We start from the raw sequence: 19025 nt of genomic DNA, 5'->3' as shown, positions 1-19025 counted from the left end.
ATACTTGAGGGAAAATAGCCCCAATCTATTCAGCTTATCCTTTTGGTTCAAACCCTCCAACCCTGGCAACATCCTTGTAAATCTTTTCTGAACCCTTTCAAGTTTCACAACATCCTAAAGCAAGGAGACCAGAGTTGCAAGCTGTATTCCAATAGTGGCCTAACCAATGTCCTATTCAGCTGCAACGTGACCTCCCAACTCTTAACTCAATCCACTGACCAATAAAGGCAAGCATACCAAACACCTTCTTCATTATCCTAACTACCTAAGAGTCCACTCTCAAGGAACAATAAACCTGCATTCTGAGGTCTCTTTGTTCAGCAACACTCCTCAGGACCTTATCGTTAAGTATACAAGTCTTGCCCTGATTTGCGTTCCCAAAATGCAACATCTCACATTTATCTAAATTAAACTCCATCTGCCACTGTTTGGCCCATTTGGTCAAGATCTTTGTTGTACTCTGATGTAACCTTCTTGGCCGTCCACTACACCTCCAATTTTGGTGTCATCTACAAACATATTAACCATAATGCTTATGTTCATATCCAAATCATTTATTTACATGACAAAAAACAGTAAATCCAGGACCAACCATATTGGCACACCGCTGGTCACTGGCCTCTAGTCTGAAAAGCAACCTCTACCTTTGAGCCAGCTCTGTATCCAAATAGCTAGTTCTTCCTCTATTCCATATACTCTAACCTTGCTAACCAGTCTACCATGAGAAACCTTATCAAACTCCTCACTGATGTCCATATGGATCATAGCCACTGCTGTGCCCTCATCAATCCTCTTCATTACTTCTTCAAAAAACTCAATCTAGTGAGACATGGGTGAAGAATAAAAAAAATGCAATGGATTCCTTGATGTCAATGGGGCTCAAGGCCCTCAGCAGAAACAGGGCACCATCTCCACAGACAATACTGAGGTAAGTCACTTCTCTGCTTTCTGGTGGGTTATTATAGAACCTTCAATTGAGGATTCAAACAAGGAATGGCTATAACAACAGGAAGCATTCAGTGATTATGTTCCCAATATTTTGTTGTTGGGCAAGGAATGTGGTTTCATGACACAGCCAAACATTTGAATAACAATTTTTAAATCCGTCCAACACACATCAATGGCAAGGAGTAAGAATAAGAGAGACTACTGGTCAGCCTTGTGACGGAATGAGCATTGGAGTCTCAACCATCATTATTTATAGCTCCAGACTACAACATGCATGTAAATGTATACGTTGCCAAAGCAATTCGGACGGAGTGAACTACATTACACCAGCACCGACATATACTCCAAGCAGGAATGCTTATTTTCAAAGTTGAGCCTAACATTAAAACAGAGTGGTGTTCTTAAATAAAAACTGAAAAAGTCTTACTCCACTTTGAGCTATTAAGTTTAACTTTGATTAAAACAAAACACAGATTGAATCTACTCATTCCCTGCTTGCAGTTCAATTTCTGTTGGTCAACTTATTGTGTAAATAAGCTTGTTCAATCATAAATTTTCACCTTTACATGTTCTTATGAACAGAAGTTGCGTGAGCTCCCGCTTTTCACATTGGAGAGAAGAAGGAAGAGAGGTGACTTGATTGAGGTGTACAAGGTAATGAGAGGAATAGATATATCAGATAGCTAGAGACTTTCCCCCAGGGCAGAAATGGCTATCATGAGGGGTCATAATTTTAAGGTGATTGGAGGAAGGTATAGGGGAGATGTCAGAGGTAGGTTCTTTACACAGAGAGTGGTGGGTGTATGGAATGCACTGCCAGCGGTGGTGGTAGAGTCAGAGACATTAGGAACATTTAAGCGACTGCTAGACATCATGTACACGGCAGTAAATTGAGGGGTGTGTAGGTTAGGTTGATTTTAGATTAAGATAAATGCTCAGCACAGCATCATGGGCTGAAGGGCATGTACTGTGCTGTACTGTTCTATGTTCATTTATAATCAAATGATCCATCTTTTGAATGCTATTAATCTGAAATGATACTTGCTCTCACAGGAGGATGCAAAACATCCCATGGTTCTATTTCAAAGGAGAGCAGAAGACTTCCCACTAACCTGGTTGATATTTATCTCACAACCAATATCACTAAAAACAAATTATCCAGCTGTTACTGCATTGCTGTTTTTATGAGCTTATTGTATACACATTAGCTGCTATGATTTCTACATTTTAACAGTATCTACTCTTTGAAAATCTGCCATAATGAATGGCAGAGTAGGCTCAAAGGTTGAATGTCCCACTGCTCCTCCTGTTTTCTATGTATTTCAATGGCTGTAAGGCACTGAGACATTTGGTAGTCGTGAAAAGCATTACCTACATGCAAGACTTTCTTTTTCTATGTTATGCAATGATTGCACGCTATCATTGAAGAGGGACTACAACACCTCAATGTCACATTTTAACTGCCCTCTGAAGTGGTCCAATATGTTATTACAAACGAGAACAAGTATTGCATAAATATCATTAGCTGTCACATGTTCTACATCACAACAGGCCAACTCTTTAAAAACAATTAATTGGCCATAAAGTGGTTTGGGGCATCTGATGATTATGCAAGCGACTATATAAATGCAAGTCTACTGTCTGATCTTGTCTGATTGCGAAAGTTGAGCACATTCAGGACCAGTTAGTACTTGGATGGGACACTGCCTGCAAACAGTAGGCTTTGTGCAATTGGTCAGCGCGTTTGACCTAAGCTCATTTCGGATAAAACCTCTGGTACTTAGAGGGCTCTTGCAGTGCATTGGTATGACCCTACCTTTAAGTCAGATGGTCTGGCTTCAATTCCCTCCTGCCTCAGAGGAGAGCCACAACATGTCTGATAAGGCTATCTAAAAATATCAATAATGTATGCCTTTTACTTATATATACCATTCACAATATAACATTAACATATGTAATATTAATAATACAGACATTATTTGTCAGCAACACATATCCCAAGAATGAATAAAAAGTCAATAGGACCATAAATGCAAGGTACTAGTTGCTTGTGGCAGGAAAACTTAAGGATGAACATGATTTTAAAGAATAACCAACCCTTTCAGAGATGGCATTACTCTCTGGAGCAGGTGGAACTTGAACCAGGTCTCTAGGCTCAAAGATAAGGACACTACCACTGCACCACAAGAACCTTCTGAATCAACATTTTTAAAATAATCAAATTCAAACATGTTAAGATACACAGCTGAAGCAAGTAGAGCTTGAATTCAGGCCTTTAAAGGTCAGAGGCAGGGCACTACCACTATACCACTGTGCCACAAGAGCCCTGAAGGATATTTTCAAATCACATCTCTGTCGTTACACATTTCTGAGCAGTGCAGAGACTTGAATCCAGGCTTCCTGGTCCAAAGGTAAGGGCACTGCCACTGTATCACAAAAGCCCGAAGAGTGAACATCTCGATATTGTCTGTATCAAACTGCAACAAAGATGGTCCCACAGTACATACTTTGTGCAGCAGGTGGGACCTGAACCCCAGACCTCCTGGCTCAGAGGAAGGGACACCACCACATGAATCCTTGGGATGGAACATCTTAGAGGGGGTAAAAAGATATGGCATCATTTTGCAAAGCCAAGCTTTACATGGGTAAAGTAAAATTTAAGAACTTAGCCGAGAATTTATGTTCTGAACTAACTTACCTTTGCTATGTACACAGTGAAGAACTGGGTCTATTCTTGTCGTTGAGGGAGGAGAAGGGGGGGCTCAGTCACGTGACCTCTCCGGCCGGTGATTGGTGGGAGACTGAGCATAGCCTCTGACCTTTGACCGGTTATGCCCGGCAGGGGTCGGCCGGTTGTGCATGGCAACGGTGATGGAGGACGGCTCGCAGCTACAAATCAACCGGCGTTTCGCCGGCAAGTATGAGAAGTACCGACAGAAGGAAGAGCTGCAACGGCGTGAGTACACCAAAGGGCGAGAGAGGAAGCGGCTTGATTTGATTTGATCTGATCTGTGTGCGCATGTTTGCCTTTTATTTAGAGGCTGGTGGCAGCATGAAGCCTGTTGGACTGGGCCTCACCCATTAATCATTGAAAATGTTCAACATCATGCCGTAAAATATCGATGAAAATAATAAAACTAAGTGTGTGGCCTATCTCTGTAGTCGAGCTAAATTAGCAGTGAGAATGTTAGATATGGTTTTTTTTTTGCCTACTTATTTTACCCACGCGTGCAAAAAATTGGGTTTATATAAAACTAATCTTGATAATAGACATAAATAAATAATTATGTAATAGTAGAAATATATCTGTCAAATACTTAGAAAATAATTTATAATATTTTACTAAGATGCTTTGATGCAGATTCAAAATGCATTTATGTGTATTTAGAATATATTTTATACTTGTATGTTAATTATATTTTGAGTTCATATGAATATATTTCTTTCTCTTTTGTATGTGCTTATGATTTATACCTTGGTAATGCTGAGAGTAAAGGAGTAGGATAAGTGGAAGGTATTTTATGCTATCAGAATTTTAGTCCTGGTCATTGCAAAAACAAAATGTCTTGGAACTTTTCTTTGATTTTCAGTGAAGGATCGCTACGGAGATAGGGCAGATGAAGAAGAGAGTTCCAGTTCTGAATCTGATGATGACAGTGAAGTGGTGAGTATGCTACACTTTCACTGAGGTAGGGTTGCATCAAAGATGATGGCTATCCTAATCATACCATTTGGTGCTGTATATTGCTCTCATATCAAACCTAAAAATGAGCCTAAAGCTGTCACCTACAGTTCATCTCCGATTACCTTGCAAAAATAAATTTGAGCAACATGGAATTCAAGGTGAGCTTGCCAATTGGATACAAAATTGACTGAACAACAGGAGACAAAGAATGATGGAGGGTTGTTTATTTGGACTGGAGACCAGAGGCCTGCGGTATTCCACAGGAATCGTGCTGGGTCCACAATTGTTTGTCATTTATATAAATGATTTAGATGTGAATATAGAAAGCATGGTTAGTAAGTTTGCTGATGACATTAGGATTAGTGGTATAGTGGATAGTGAAGAAGTTATCCAAGATTGCAAAGAGATCTTGATCAATTGGGTTAATGAGTTGAAGATGGCAAATGGAATTTAATTTGAATGAATGTGAGATATTACATTTTGGTAAAACAAACAAAGACAAGACTTATACATTTAAAAGTGAGGCCTTGGGCAGTGTTGTAGAATAGAGAGATCAAGGGTTTAGTACATAATTCTTTGAAGTATGCATCACGCATAGGTAAGGTGGTTAAGAAGGCATTTAGCTTGCCTCCATTGTTCAGACCTTTGACTATCGGAGTTGAGATGTTATGTTGAGGTTGTACAGGATGCTGGAGAGATGTCTTCTGGAGTACTATGTCCAGTTCTGGTCACCTTGTTATAAGATGATATTATTAAGCCGGAGAGGTTTCAGAAGAGATTCAGCAGGATGTTGCTGGGACTGAAGAGTTTGAGTTATAAGGAGAGACTGGATAGTCATAGAGATGTACAACATGAAAACAGACCCTTCGGTCCAACTCGCCCATGCCAACCAGATATCCCAACCCATTCTAGTCCCACCAATAAGTGGGATCTCTTTTCACTGGAGCATAGAAGGTTGAGAGGTGATGTTATAGAGTTTTATAAAATCATGAGCAGTATAAATAGATTGAATGAATGGCAAGTGTCTTTTCCCTAGATTGGGGGATTTGAAAACTAGGGGGCATATTTTTAAGGTGAGAGGAGAGAGATTTTTAAAAGGCATGCAAGTCAATTTTTTTAAAGAGTGGTTTGAACTTCCAGCGGAGCTGGTGGATGTGACTGCAGTTAGAACATTTAAAAAGCGTTTAAGGTAAGTACATGAATAGTAAATGTTGGAGAGATATAGGCCAAGCATGGGTAGGTGGGACTAGTTTAATTTGTGATTATGGTTTGGACTGAAGCGTCTGTTTCGATGCTGTGTGACTCTGACTCTCTAACAGGTGAAACTAGCTGTTTTACACTGCCACTATGCAGTAGCAACACAAATAGTGTTAACAATTAACAGAATTTTGCTGCCAAGCCAAAAAAAAATTACCTCTCACATAAGTAATGTGGTTTATGAAATTCCATGTCAGTGTAATGATAGAGATGGAACTGTATGTCCCAGAGACTGACGGATTATATCAAACAGCATTTTCCTTTTTCTATTTTCAACCAGTGAGGTACTGATTGTATCCAACCAGCCTGCATTTGCAAAACTCCCAACACAGTGTTTAACAATAGACATGATTTGGCAGCTAGACTGCATTTGCTAAATATTCCAGTGTGTGAGATAAATTACGCTGACAACCAATTTAGAATTGGCGGGAGTTGTTATGAGATGAGGGAAAGGAAATTGCCTGGTCATCATCAGTTAGTACCATGGAATGCTTTAGTATCTGTCAGGACAGACAAAGACATGGCATCGAATCCTGATCACGTATCACCTCTGTGCTTGCAGATGGGCATTGACCTCCAGTCTGACAGTTTGATTTAAAAATTCTCACCTTTCTTTTCAAATCTCCCATTGATATTAGCTGTCGCTATTTCTAACTTTCTCTGGTCCTACAACTCTCTCTGAGCTCTGTCTTTCTCCAATTCTGCCCTGTTGCTTAGCCATACTTTTCATTATTCCCTTATTGGTAGTTGTCTTCTTTCTGCCAACCCTTTCTGCCTCTCTACTCCTCTCATTCCTTTAAGACATTCCTTAAAACCTATCTTTTTGACCAGGTGTTTAATTATCCACCAAATCACATACTTGTATGGCTGAATGTCAAATATTTTTTATTTACTCATGAGATGTGGGTGTCTCTGGCTAAGCCAACATTTATTGCCCATTCTTAATTGCCCAGGGAGTAGTTATGAGTCAACCACATTGCTATGGGTCTGAGGTGATATGAAGGCCTGACCAGGGAAGGACCAGATGGGTTTTTTTTTGACAATTGGCAATGGTTTCATTAGACTCTTAATTCCAGATTCTTGTTTGCCGATGCTCCAATGAAACATCTTGGGATGTTTTACAATATTAAATACCAAATATAAATGTGAGTTTTTGTTTTCTCTTCTAAATCACATTCGCCATTAAACAAAAGGGTGTCAGAACTGTAAATAATCTTTGTAAATTCAAGTGGTGATGGATCTGTCAGGTAGCTTTGAGGTAACTATCCACGAAAGGGTAAACAAGAGGTAAATATCTAACCTTATTTTTGGCGATTGAACAAGTTGGCTAGTCAGAATAACTATGCTGGCTGTAGATAGCACAAAACTTCAAAATTTCCTTATACCTTAGCTTTGCAAAACTAGCAGATTATGTGCCAATTGTCAGTTTCCAATTCAGTTCATTCCACAGGGCCTTTCCCAGAAAGGGCTCATCTTGCTGTCTAAAATTAGGCATGAAAGAGAAAAGGTTGGAAAGTAACTAAAATTGGGAGAGTTTTGTTTTTGCCAAATAAATGACCTACAAACAAAATAATTCTCAAATTGCCAGTTTCTAATCCATGTTGTTCTACCAGCAGGATTTCTTTCCACATCTGTGAAGCGATTTACTGATTTTGGAAGCCAGGTCAAATCAATGTGTCAGACCACTGATTTTCTTTCCTCATACATCATTGATACTTAGATTTCTTTGTGTTTCTTTAAAAGGAAACTGACCCCAAATTGGACATGGAATTCTACAAGACGTTATCTTTATTGAAGCAGAAGGATCCCAAAATCTATCAAAGAGATGCTCAGTTTTACTCAGTGGAAGGTATGAGTTAGTGTGATTTGACTAGTACCGGGATGGCTATTTGTGTTGGACAGCCTTGAGTGCCATAATGGTGGTGAATATCGGATTGTTTGGTGGTAGCAATATTTTCTAACCCTTGCCTCCCTTGTCCGCTGATGAGTTTAAGTCAATTTATGGCACAGCTCTTTACCTGCTGTTGTACTATTGCACTTGTGCACCCTAATGTACATTGGTTTCCAGGCAAATTGGAACATTAATTTTTATGTATTAATCATGCTGTGGCTTTTTCCTTCCTATTTTTGTTATTTCCTCCTGTCTCGCAATCCTCTAAAGATCCTTGAGTCCGAGTCTCTCTGCATCCTTTGTTCCACCATTTTTGGCTATCCTTTAAGCTGTGTCAGCATCATAGTGCTGAGGATGTAAACCTTTCATTTATGGGTTCTTTCATTCATTTGAGATTGGGCCTTGGAGTAACCTCTCATCCAAAAGATGACAGTTTTGCCCATTGAGCACTCCTTCAGCACAATACAGCAGTGTCAACTCTGATTATGTGCTCAAATCCTGGAGTGGGACTTGAGCCCATGACTCTCTGAGAGAGTGCTAACACTGCACCAAATCTGACTAAACCTATGGAACCTATAAAAATGATGGTTTTCCAGTCGCTTGAATATCAATTTAAGAATCAGTAACATGTTTTCACTGCACTTGCATGTGGTTCCCAAAATAATGAAGTATCGCTGGCAACCAAGTGCCAAGAATTTGGTTGAGCTATGCACCTGGGCACCTGGTTGCATTTATCTAACAATGGAAAGTGCCACAGGCATTAAACAGGTTTGTGTACATCTAAAACAGAGTGGTAAGTGTGCTTCCAGCGACATGAGATGCTTTGTTCTGATAACATCTCACCCCAAATTATTACCCTGTCTCTCTTTTTAACCATAGGCAAACTGGTTGTGCATGTCAGATATTGTTTTTCCACTTTAGATTTCCGGTATGGTTTCATTTTAGGAATATTTGGTATCAATTGGGTCAGAAGTAGGTGAAGACGAGGGAAAACTGGACAAGGATGTACAACTACTAAAGGAAGCCTCTCAAATCTTCTATTAACAGAATCCAGCCAAAACGATGATGAGAGTGCTGCAAAGAAAAAGGAGAAACCGATGTACCTGAAGGATTATGAAAGGAAGGTCATTCTTGAGAAGGAGGGGTATGTAATATTTGGTGAACATGTCAAGAAATGTAGGATCTATAACAGGATTTTCTGTATTAAAGCCGGCTTTATTCTAGCTGCAATCTTGCAGCTATTTCATTCAAAGCCATGGCTGATGCTTGAGTCCATTTGTTGGGGGTGGAGTGTCCTTCCTTTACATGGACATTACGAAATGTTTTTAAAAATGTTGCAAACACTTGCATTCCTGTCAGTTTAAGGGAAAGAAACAGGTGGTTCTCTTGTTTTTATGTTATTTGTGGAATTTCATCCACCTTTTGTCCATCTGCTGTTTTACTTCCTTGTTCATTCTCTTGTGGGATGATGACGTCGATGGCGAAGTCAAACACTGTATTTAACTGGCTTGCTGGGCCATTTAAGAGGGTAGTTAAACATGTCAACTAAACTACTGTTGGTCTGGAGTCACCGATATGCCATACTAAGTAAGGATGGCAGATTTCTTTCCCTAAAAATCATTTGTGAACAGGATGGAATTTTTTTTAGATTAGATTAGATTACCTACAGATTAGATTACCTACAGTGTGGAAACAGGCCCTTCGGCCCAACAAGTCCACACCGACCCGCCGAAGCGCAACTCACCCATACATACCCCTTCACCTAACACTACGGGCAATTTTGCATGGCCAATTCACCTGACCTGCACATCTTTGGACTGTGGGAGGAAACCGGAGCACCAGGAGGAAACCCACGCAGACACGGGGAGAATGTGCAAACTCCACACACAGTCACCCGAGGCGGGATTTGAACCCGGGTCTCTAGCGCTGTGAGGCAGCAGTGCTAACCACTGTGCCACCGTCCCGCCCACAGTTTTACAACAGTTTATTATGGTTTCACCTCACTGTCATTGATGGCTAGCTTTTTTAAATTTCAGATTTTTAAAATATTTATCCTCATCTCGAACCAAAGTGGCACTCCCCTTATTTTTAAAATATACCCCTGGTTCTAGGCTCTCCCAACCAGGGGGAATATTAGATTGCATCAACCCCGTCTATCCCTTTTTAATATTTTCTAAGTTTCAATGAGATCGTCTTTCACTCTTTGAAACTCTAGAAAGTACAAATCAAGTTTGCCCAATCTATTTTCATAGGACAGTCCCACAATCTCAGGAACAAGGTCTGGTGAAGCATTCCTGTGTCATTACCATTACATCACCCCCTCTCTGGTTATGGTATTCAAACCTGAGACGAATTGCTTCATTGAAGGAGGATTGAAAGTTCAGTTCACACAGGTTTCAGTGGATGTCAGGTTTCAACATTATATTTGAGTAAGACATGGATAACAAGCACATTCCTTTCTCTTCTCTAAATTGATTTATCTTTATTACAAAGGAAATATGAAGATGAAGAGAGTGATGAAGAGGGGTTAAGCGTTAAAATTGAGGTAGGAATATCATAAGTTATTATATTGCGATGTGTAATTGAGTCAAATTACTGTTTGTAGGAGTGGTCTGAGCTTTGAGAGGCAGGAGATAGTGTGCATTCTTTTTACGGGTTGTTTTTGTACATTCCTTTCACCATTATGGTTAGTTTACCCCTCTGATATGGTGTGACCATGGTGGAAGGATGAGAGATGCTGGCTACCAGTTTGATATTATCAGTGACTTTCAAAGAGTTAATAACACTGTATATATAATTAGCTGGGATAGTTATCCAGGAGTGAGAATCCTAGTTGAGCCGGTAAATCTGTCCGATATTTCCATGACTCTGTCAAGCAGTTGCATATCACACTGTGCAGAAAGGAGTCCACTGGCAATACCACAATACCTTTGCTCATATAACTGCTTGCTTTTCATCTGTTCATAAATAGAGGGTGATCCAGGCTGAACAAGATCTTATTTTCATAAATTGCCTGTACATGTATTCTTTTTCAGCAAGATTTGCTGGTTGGTAGAAATGAGAGACTCTATCTGATTTATTTTTCTGTTATGCAGTCAAAGTCACTTGCATTTTTCCCACTGAAGTCAATTAATTAAGCACAGACTGACTTGCATCCAAGCCTATGTTCACTTAGTCACTACCATTTTACATAGTTATACCTTTACCCTCCAGGCCAACATGGAAGCTGATTAGTTTGGTAAAGCAAATTCTAATATCTTGTAAAGCTGGAATATGTTCCAGTGAGCATGCCAGTAATGTTTCCCTCAGTCTTCATTGTTCCAGGCATCTGAAGGAGTCTCTGAGAACCATTATTCTAAAGATGTCTGCAAATAAGACTTCTTGGAAAGTAACAGGAGTTGTTTGGTCTTGTTTCAGAGAGTGACATCCCCTACTTATATGGAGGAACAGAAACGACTGAGAGAAAAGTAAGTTTATGGGATCTGGTTCTTGGGATAAGCACTGCTTTTTAATTCGGTATTGAATTTTTCTAGTTCAAACAGTCATATAACACAGAAACAAATCCTTTGGTCCAACTCCTCCGTGTCCACCAATTGCATTTTCCAGTCCAAGTACCTACTTTTATCCCTAATTGTTGGTCTGACCATCGTCCCGTCCATGTGGCTACATAACTCTTAATTCCAAGTATCAAATGCCATTTTCCTGAAAGAAGTCATCTGTTTGATACTTTATTGGATACTTATATAAGCACAATTTGGTGACCTCTGTGATATTTCTTCAAACTATTATGTAAAGTTAGTCAAGACCACTTTAGAAATCTGGCCATGATTATCCCCTGTTTTCCCCAAACATCAAATAATTCTATCCCATGTGGTAGACTTGAGGAAGTTAACTAACTGTTGATGTATGACTGATTTTCCCATAACTTCTTCCCTAGCACGTCATCTCTTGTTGTCGACAGGAGTTACATCTGCCACTGCCGAGAACTTTGGCATCAATTTTGAGAAGTTATGTTCTGAACCTGCATTGTTTCTGCCTCAGTTTCAGCTGTGGCTCAATTGATAGCATTTTCATGTCATGAGTCAGAAAGTTGTGGATTCAAGCCCCATTATAGAAGCTTGACCCCAAAACTCTAGAATGACACTCAGTGCAGTGCTGGAGGACTATTAACACTGACAAAGTTGTTGACTTTCAGATGAGATGTTAAACTGAGTCTGCTGACTGTACAATACTCTAGGGGCTGTTGAACTACAGCAGAGAAAGCTGATTGACTCCTTAAGAGTGATGTGGAAAGGGAGTTGATCTGACCCAGTTATGACTCTTTGAGATGCCAGGGACTATAACCCTTCCAGCAGCATTTTGGAAGAGATCAGAGAGAAAAGATTGTGTGGCACCTTGTCATGTCACTCATTTACCTTGAAATTACACTTGTTTTCTCTTTTGCCAAGCTTTTTCTTGACTGTACTGTACTTTCTCTAGTTTTCGTAAGTTTGTTGAAGACAGCGATGAAGATGGTGACAGTGGAAGTGATGGTGGCTTTGGTTTGTTGAAACCACGAGTAAAATCTGAAGAGGAGAAGGTGACTTTAACATTTTTATTCTCCTTTCCTGGTGTCTGTGCAGGATCCATCGTATCGGAACGATGATAAGTTTGGGTGATGCATGTCATCGCACGAGTAGATCTTTTTGTATGGCAAGAAACTGACTTTATTGCTCAGTTCCACATTTTATTATAAAAGCACCATACTGTGTATGCTCAAAATTTGAGACAAAAACAAAAAGCATTATATGTACTCAGCAAGTCTGGTGGCATCTGTAGGGAGAGAAACAAAATTAACATTTTGAGTCCAATATGAAGGAGAAATGTCAAAAGTGTGACTTTCCTTCATGTTGGATTCAAAACATTAACTCTGTTTCTGTCTCCACAAATGCTGCCTGACCTGCTGAGTATTTCTAGCACCTTTCTGAATTTTTTATTGTTGCAGTATCCCTACAAATCCCTACAGGTCAGGTGAATTGGCCATGCTAAATTGCCCGTAGTGTTAGGTAAGGGGTAAATGTAGAAGTATGGGTGGGTTGCGCTTTGGCGGGGCGGTGTGGACTTGTTGGGCCGAAGGGCCTGTTTCCGCGCTGTAATATCTAATCTAATCTAATCTAATCTAAATTGCAATGATTCCACATTTTTGCATGTATTATGTCAAAATACGTGAGATACATTATCATTACATATTGTCCATGTAACATTGCAACAAAAGGAGAAACACTGAAATGAGTAGAAACCCAACAATCTTTTCTGTTTGTAAATGTTTCCGTGCTGTATGACTCTATAATACTCTCAACTTTGACTACAAAACCCATGCGATTTGAATATTCATTATTAACATTGGTTACTTAGCAACATGGACTGTTTCCAACCATGCTTTTAAAAATCAGGCTTTCTCAATTTATAAGATACAACTGATGATGGGCCAGGTGACAAACTTTTCAAGAGAGAAAACGCACCTTCTGTTACTTAAAGCTCAATATTAGTTGGGTCTATTGCTTCAGAAACATCGCAAGCTCCAGCTCCCTTGTTTAATTTCATCCTCTCCACATTTTCATTTCCTTTTCATGGCAATGCAGTTGGAAAGTTTGTGAACTGTGACTATTAATGTAGCCAATGATTAAGATCTATCGCTCTTCTGTTCTCAAAGGAAAAAGAGGAGGAGTCCTACATTAACTGGCTGAAAGGGCAAAATGATTTACAAGTAAAGGAGGAATTGCAAGATATAGTAAGTACCTTCTATTCAGTTACCATCAACTTGGTGTAAGTAGACTTGAGACTGCTATGCATGTATATAATTTGACTTATTTACATTACATTTTACAATATTTAAACTGGTTTGGCGGAATGCATAGTTGTCTCAGTGCTCACTTATGTCTTTACATTTTGAGAGAGTTAAGAGATTATTTATCTGATGCAGACTACCCAGCCTCTGATCCATTCTTGAAACCACAGTGTTCATGTGTCTGGTTCAGTTAAGTTTGTAGACAATGTTTACCACCAGATGTTCAAGCTGGGGTTGATGGTTTCAGAGCTGAAAATGTGTTGCTGGAAAAGCGCAGCAGGTCAGGCAGTATCCAAGGAGCAGGAGAATTGACGTTTCGGGCATGAGCCCTTCTTCAGGAATGGTTTCATGATTATGTTTGCCATTGAATGTAAGAAGAGCTGGTTAGGTTCTTTTTTCCTTGGGGGATAGTCATTACCTGGCGCTTTAGTGGTATGACTGTTTCAACGAACAAACACATTAACTGGTGTAACGCATAACCAAGCAAATATTTCAAATTTAGTGCCTTGTTAGGTGATGGTGACTGAGACAGTGTTTAACGAATCATAGTATCTTAGCTGTAACTGGGGAAGAAAGCAGCCAGCATACCATGTTGTCTGATTTGGCCATGCTAAATTGCCCATGGTGTCCAGGAATATGCAGGCAAGGTGGATGAGCCATGGGAAATGCAAGGATATTGGGATAAAGCAGTGGGATGGCTCTGGATGGGCCGCTCTGTGGGGGGGTCCATGTGGACTTAATGGCCAACTGGCCTGCTTCCACACTGCACAGATTCTATGATACCAGTTTTGGTTCAATATCAGTGACCCTGCTATAAAGTGAGCACATGTAAGTATCTGATATGGATTTTCATGCAAAGAAAGACACTATTGAGTACTAGCAGTCACAATGGCCAAAGTCGAGGCTTCTAGGAATGGAGGAAGTTGGTATTGAAAATTTCAGTTTTTAATGTAGCAATACCTCAACATTTTGCATGAAGTTGTGCGTAGCTAGTCATAGCCCAAAGCTCTCTGAAATTACTCTGTATAAATCAGAAATAATATCAGTGAGTTTTTCCACAATTTGCAGGGCTTCAGATGCTTTGCATGGAAGTTTTAGTCTCATGAGTGTTCCATTTCTTGACTCTGCATTTGCTAACATTGCCAGAGTTTGCATTTCCTTATGCTTTAATGACTGGTTAGATTGGCTGTTATTCAGAAACAATAGATTTCTTGATGTCAGCAAGTATTATTGGCTTACCACATCTGAGCATATTACCAGCTGATGGAGGGCTTTGTCAATGCTCAGGCCAAATGTTAAGCTTGTAATGAGGTTCCGATATAATTCTGTCTGAAAACGAGTGATCCTCAGAATTAACTAATTTTAAAAATAAGCCATTTCCATTTGAATATTTCTTCACTGGGTGATATAGAAGAGTAGGAATTTTTTTTAAGGTTTTTGATGAAACAACTAACTTTTTTATAAAATAGTAATGGCACAAAGTGTAGGCCATGGACCACATGAAACCTTTGAGTGAACAGCTTACTTTACGTGAACTAATATTGAGCTCCAAAAATAGAAATTGCTGGAAAAGCACAGTGGGTTTGAAAGATAGGGCATTTGGGGGGGTGGTGGGGGGGGGAAGAGGAGGTGGGAGAGAGAGGATAAGGATAGAGCCCAAAGAGAGAGAACAGTTGGACAGACAAAGCAGTGGATAATGATCTAGCTAGGAGGGTGAATAGCTATTAATGGGAACTGTTAATGGCTAACAGTGGTTGGTGTGTAAAAGCAGACTATGTGATAACAAGGCCAGATTTGTGGGGATTAGGGTAAGGATATGGGAGAGCTCAAGCCCTAAAGTTGTTGAACTCCATATTGAATCCAGAAGGCTGCAGGGTCCCCAAGTGGAAAATGAGGTGCTGTTCTTCCAGCTTGTGCTGAGCTTCAGTGGAGCACTGCAGCAAGCCTGAGACACAGATGTTGGCCAGGGAGCAGGGTGGGGTGGTGAAGCGGCAGACAACTGGAAGCTCAGGGTCTTTTTTTTTTGTGGACAGAACGCAAGCATTCTGTACAGTGGTCACCCAGTCTACGCTTCATTTCCCCAATTTAGAGGAGACCACATTGTGAGCAGCAAATGCAATAGACTAGATTGTGTGAAGTGCAGGTAAAATGCTGGTGTTACACCTTCTGTGTTGCAACGGCAAGTGCTGTGAGGCTGTGGGGGCGTGTTGGGAGTGAAGGAAGAGTGGACCAGGTGGCCCGGAGGGAACAGTCCCTGAGGAAAGCGGACAGGGAAGGGTAGGGGGATATTGTCTGGTGGTGGCATCTCACTGGATGTGCTGGAAATAGTGCCTAATGATCCTCTGGATGTGGATGCTGTTGGGATGGTAGTCTTGAGCTCCACTGACCTATCAGGTAGTCCAAAATAATTCCTTAGCTCTTATGTCTGACAAGCAGCTTGGGATATTTTTCTACATTAAAAGCACTATAAAATGTATGAATCAGCATATGGTGACTACTATCAGTAATATTTGTAATGTATTTCCTCATTTTAATTTAATGTAAACTATTTTATAATTTATAAAAACAAAGTCCTTGTAAATTGGCTAGATCAGAAATATAAAGCAATCTGTCTCTTGAGTTTTCTCTATTAAGCACATAATAGCACATGAGGCACCAGGAAAGGTGCTACCTTGATCCAATTGAAAACCACATTTGTGAACCTTTTAATGCCAGGCTATAGTACTTGAATAGCCTATCACACTGCACACGATGTAATTAATGTGCAGACATTCAGGATTGATTGTAAATGTTGCACCACGTATTATTCTGCAGACTTGGATTCAGTGAAGTGATTTCTTTGCCTTTCACTTAATGTATTCCTTAACTCCAATGTGCTCTGTTGCATAAGTTCTGAATGAAGTTTTATGTCTCCAGTGTGGGTTTGGAGTCTTCTCTAATCACCCTCTCATTAACTAGTAACCTGTTCTTTGAGTTACCTTAACCTAAGTCCATGGCTAGTGCACCATGGCTGTTGAGGAGATATATACTTTTAAAATATCTTTCCTTCATTTAAAAAGAATCACTTTCAACTATAAGCACATTTGATTTTTAAGAGTCTATCACCAAAAATAGTACCTTGAGACGGAATTCTGCATTTTTTCTAGGCAGCGCCAGGTTGTGTTCAGATAGTTATAGGCCTGTTGGTCACTGAATGATAAGGCTGCTGAAATGCAATACTGTGATGTGAGAATTTAATGGCCTGTAGTAAGAATTGTGCAACAACTTTCCTGACATTTTCATACCTTTTTTGAGAGAGGTGTCCTGTCTTCCCTTTCCCTAACCCATATAGCATAGATTAGGAATCCAGAGTGATGATATTTTGAATCTATTTCCTAGCTCTGGCACTCCTATTATATATTTTTAACTGTTTGAGTGCTGCTTGTTGATATTTCCATCACTGATTATCGTTTTTTTTGTGATGCAGCAATATCTGCGGGATTATTGGAATGATCCTCAGTTGGACGAAGGGGAGAGGTTTCTCCGGGACTATATTCTCAATAAAAGATATCTTGAGGAAGAGGAGGAGGACGAGGAGAGGTAAGATACATTTTTAAGTAGCCATGTTCAAATAATTGTTGTTATTCAAACATGGGATGTGAGCTTCACCGTCTGTACCAGCATCTATTGCCTATCAATCTGCCTTAATTATTTAATTGGATTTCTTTTATTACTATAAAAATGAAAAGGTTCCTCCTCTTGATGCCCTGACCCCCAATGGGGGTATAATTGTGCCAAGTAGCAATAGTGCGTGACTGTGTTTATGTTCCAGCCAAGGTGTTTATTGGAAAGATTTAATGGCTTCCTTAGTGTAGCTTAAAAGAAGAACTTTGGACGCAATCAACTGTTTTTATCGCACTATCCTATTTCAGTCCATTTAAAATTGAATATCAGCAGTAACCGTTTTTGTTACTGTATGTTATACAGTGTTTGCAAAGTAAAACTCAAGAATGCTTATTTGGGGGTTGCTTTGACCAAAAAGGTGATGGGTGAAGTTCGAAATTTGGCAAAGGTTACTTGTAATGCTTCAAAAACGAACCTTGCATTTGTATAATAACTTGTATTTATGTAGCACCTTTTTAGATTAGATTAAATTCCTGACAGTGTGGAATCAGGCCCTTCGGCCCAACAAGTCCACACTGACCCTCCGAAGAGTAACCCACCCAGACCTGTTTCCCTCTGACAAATGCATCTAACACTATGGGCAATTTAGCACGGCCAATTCATCTTATCTGCTCATCTTTGGATTGTGGGAGGAAACCAGAGCACCCGAAGGAAATCCACGCAGACACAGGGAGAATGTGTAAACTCCACACAAACAGTCGCCTGAGGCTAGAATTGAACCTGGGTGCCTGATGCTGTGAGGCAACAGTGCTAACCACTGAGCCAGCGTGCCGCCCCAAAGCACAATGAACTGTTTTAAGCCATTTCATAGGAATGTTATAAAACAAATTTGAGACATCTAGACATTGGGTCAGATGACTCGAAGTCTGGTCCAAGCGATAGATTTTAAGAAGAGTCTTATAGTTGGAAAATGAGTTGGAAAAAGATGCAGAGAAGGGAAGTCTAGAGTTTGGAGCCAAGGCAACTGAAAGCTTGGCCTCCAATGGTGATTAAAATTGGAAATGCAAAAGAAGTCCCAATTGCAGGAGCTGAGGCTGAGGAATTGAGTCCTGCAGTGGTCTCTAATGTTTTTACAATGCATATCAATAACTTGGATAATGCGCAAAAACTTAGTAGCTAAATTTGCAGACGGCACAAATTAAGGCATGCAAGTATTGTTATGAAGAGGACAAAAAGGGAATGAAGGCATATAAAGGTAGGTTGAGTGAGTGTCGAGAGTGTGGTGCTGGAAAAGCGCAGCAGGTCAGGCAGCATCCATGGAGCAGGAGAATCGACGTTTTGGGCATAAGCCCTTCATGAATGAGTGGGCAAAGTTCAGGCACATGGAATGTAATGTAATAAAATGTGAAGTTGGCAGCAAGACTAAAAAAGAAGCATTTTTACTTAAATGGTGAAAGTCTGCAGAATTCTGAGATGCAAAGGGATCTAGATGCTCTTTTTCATGAGTCACAAAAAGTTGCTGTGCAGGTACATCAAGTAATTAATGAAGCTAATGGAATGCTATATTTTAATATGAACATAAAAATAAGGATGTTATGTGTTAGGTATGCAGGACATTACTGAGACCACACTTCAAGTACTGTATGCAGTTTTGGACTCCTTATTTCAGGAAATGTGTAAATGTGTTTGATGCGATTCTAAGGGATTTATTAGACTTCTGCCTAGAATGAGGAGGGTGTCTCATGATGAAAGTTTGGACAGGCTAGGCTTGCTTCCATTGAAGTTTAGAAGAGTGAGGGGTGACTTGATTGAAG

At 40.0% G+C, this 19025-nt stretch overlaps 2 protein-coding genes across 2 annotated transcripts in view; one reads left to right on the top strand and one right to left on the bottom strand.

The window, feature by feature from the left end:
• The window catches only part of LOC122552236 (uncharacterized), an 83345-nt gene extending 79614 nt beyond the window's left edge, over positions 1 to 3731 (bottom strand). The window contains exon 1 of the mRNA XM_087983505.1: positions 3647 to 3731. The gene's annotated coding sequence lies outside the window, so the exon portion shown is untranslated. The remainder of the gene's footprint in view (positions 1 to 3646) is intronic.
• A 29-nt stretch (positions 3732 to 3760) lies between these two features.
• Positions 3761 to 19025, top strand: part of kri1 (KRI1 homolog) — a 32631-nt gene continuing 17366 nt past the window's right edge. The window contains exons 1-9 of the mRNA XM_043694892.2: positions 3761 to 3904; positions 4539 to 4612; positions 7634 to 7739; positions 8829 to 8925; positions 10275 to 10326; positions 11199 to 11248; positions 12261 to 12360; positions 13474 to 13551; positions 17075 to 17187. Of these exons, the coding sequence (XP_043550827.2) occupies positions 3808 to 3904; positions 4539 to 4612; positions 7634 to 7739; positions 8829 to 8925; positions 10275 to 10326; positions 11199 to 11248; positions 12261 to 12360; positions 13474 to 13551; positions 17075 to 17187 (767 nt within the window). The 5' untranslated portion in view covers positions 3761 to 3807. The remainder of the gene's footprint in view (positions 3905 to 4538; positions 4613 to 7633; positions 7740 to 8828; positions 8926 to 10274; positions 10327 to 11198; positions 11249 to 12260; positions 12361 to 13473; positions 13552 to 17074; positions 17188 to 19025) is intronic.

The sequence above is a fragment of the Chiloscyllium plagiosum genome, unplaced genomic scaffold (assembly GCF_037043375.1).
Source record: "Chiloscyllium plagiosum isolate Xiang-an unplaced genomic scaffold, Cpla_swu_hap1 HiC_scaffold_45, whole genome shotgun sequence".
Taxonomy (NCBI): domain Eukaryota; kingdom Metazoa; phylum Chordata; class Chondrichthyes; order Orectolobiformes; family Hemiscylliidae; genus Chiloscyllium; species Chiloscyllium plagiosum.
This window is presented reverse-complemented; position numbering and strand designations above follow the sequence as displayed.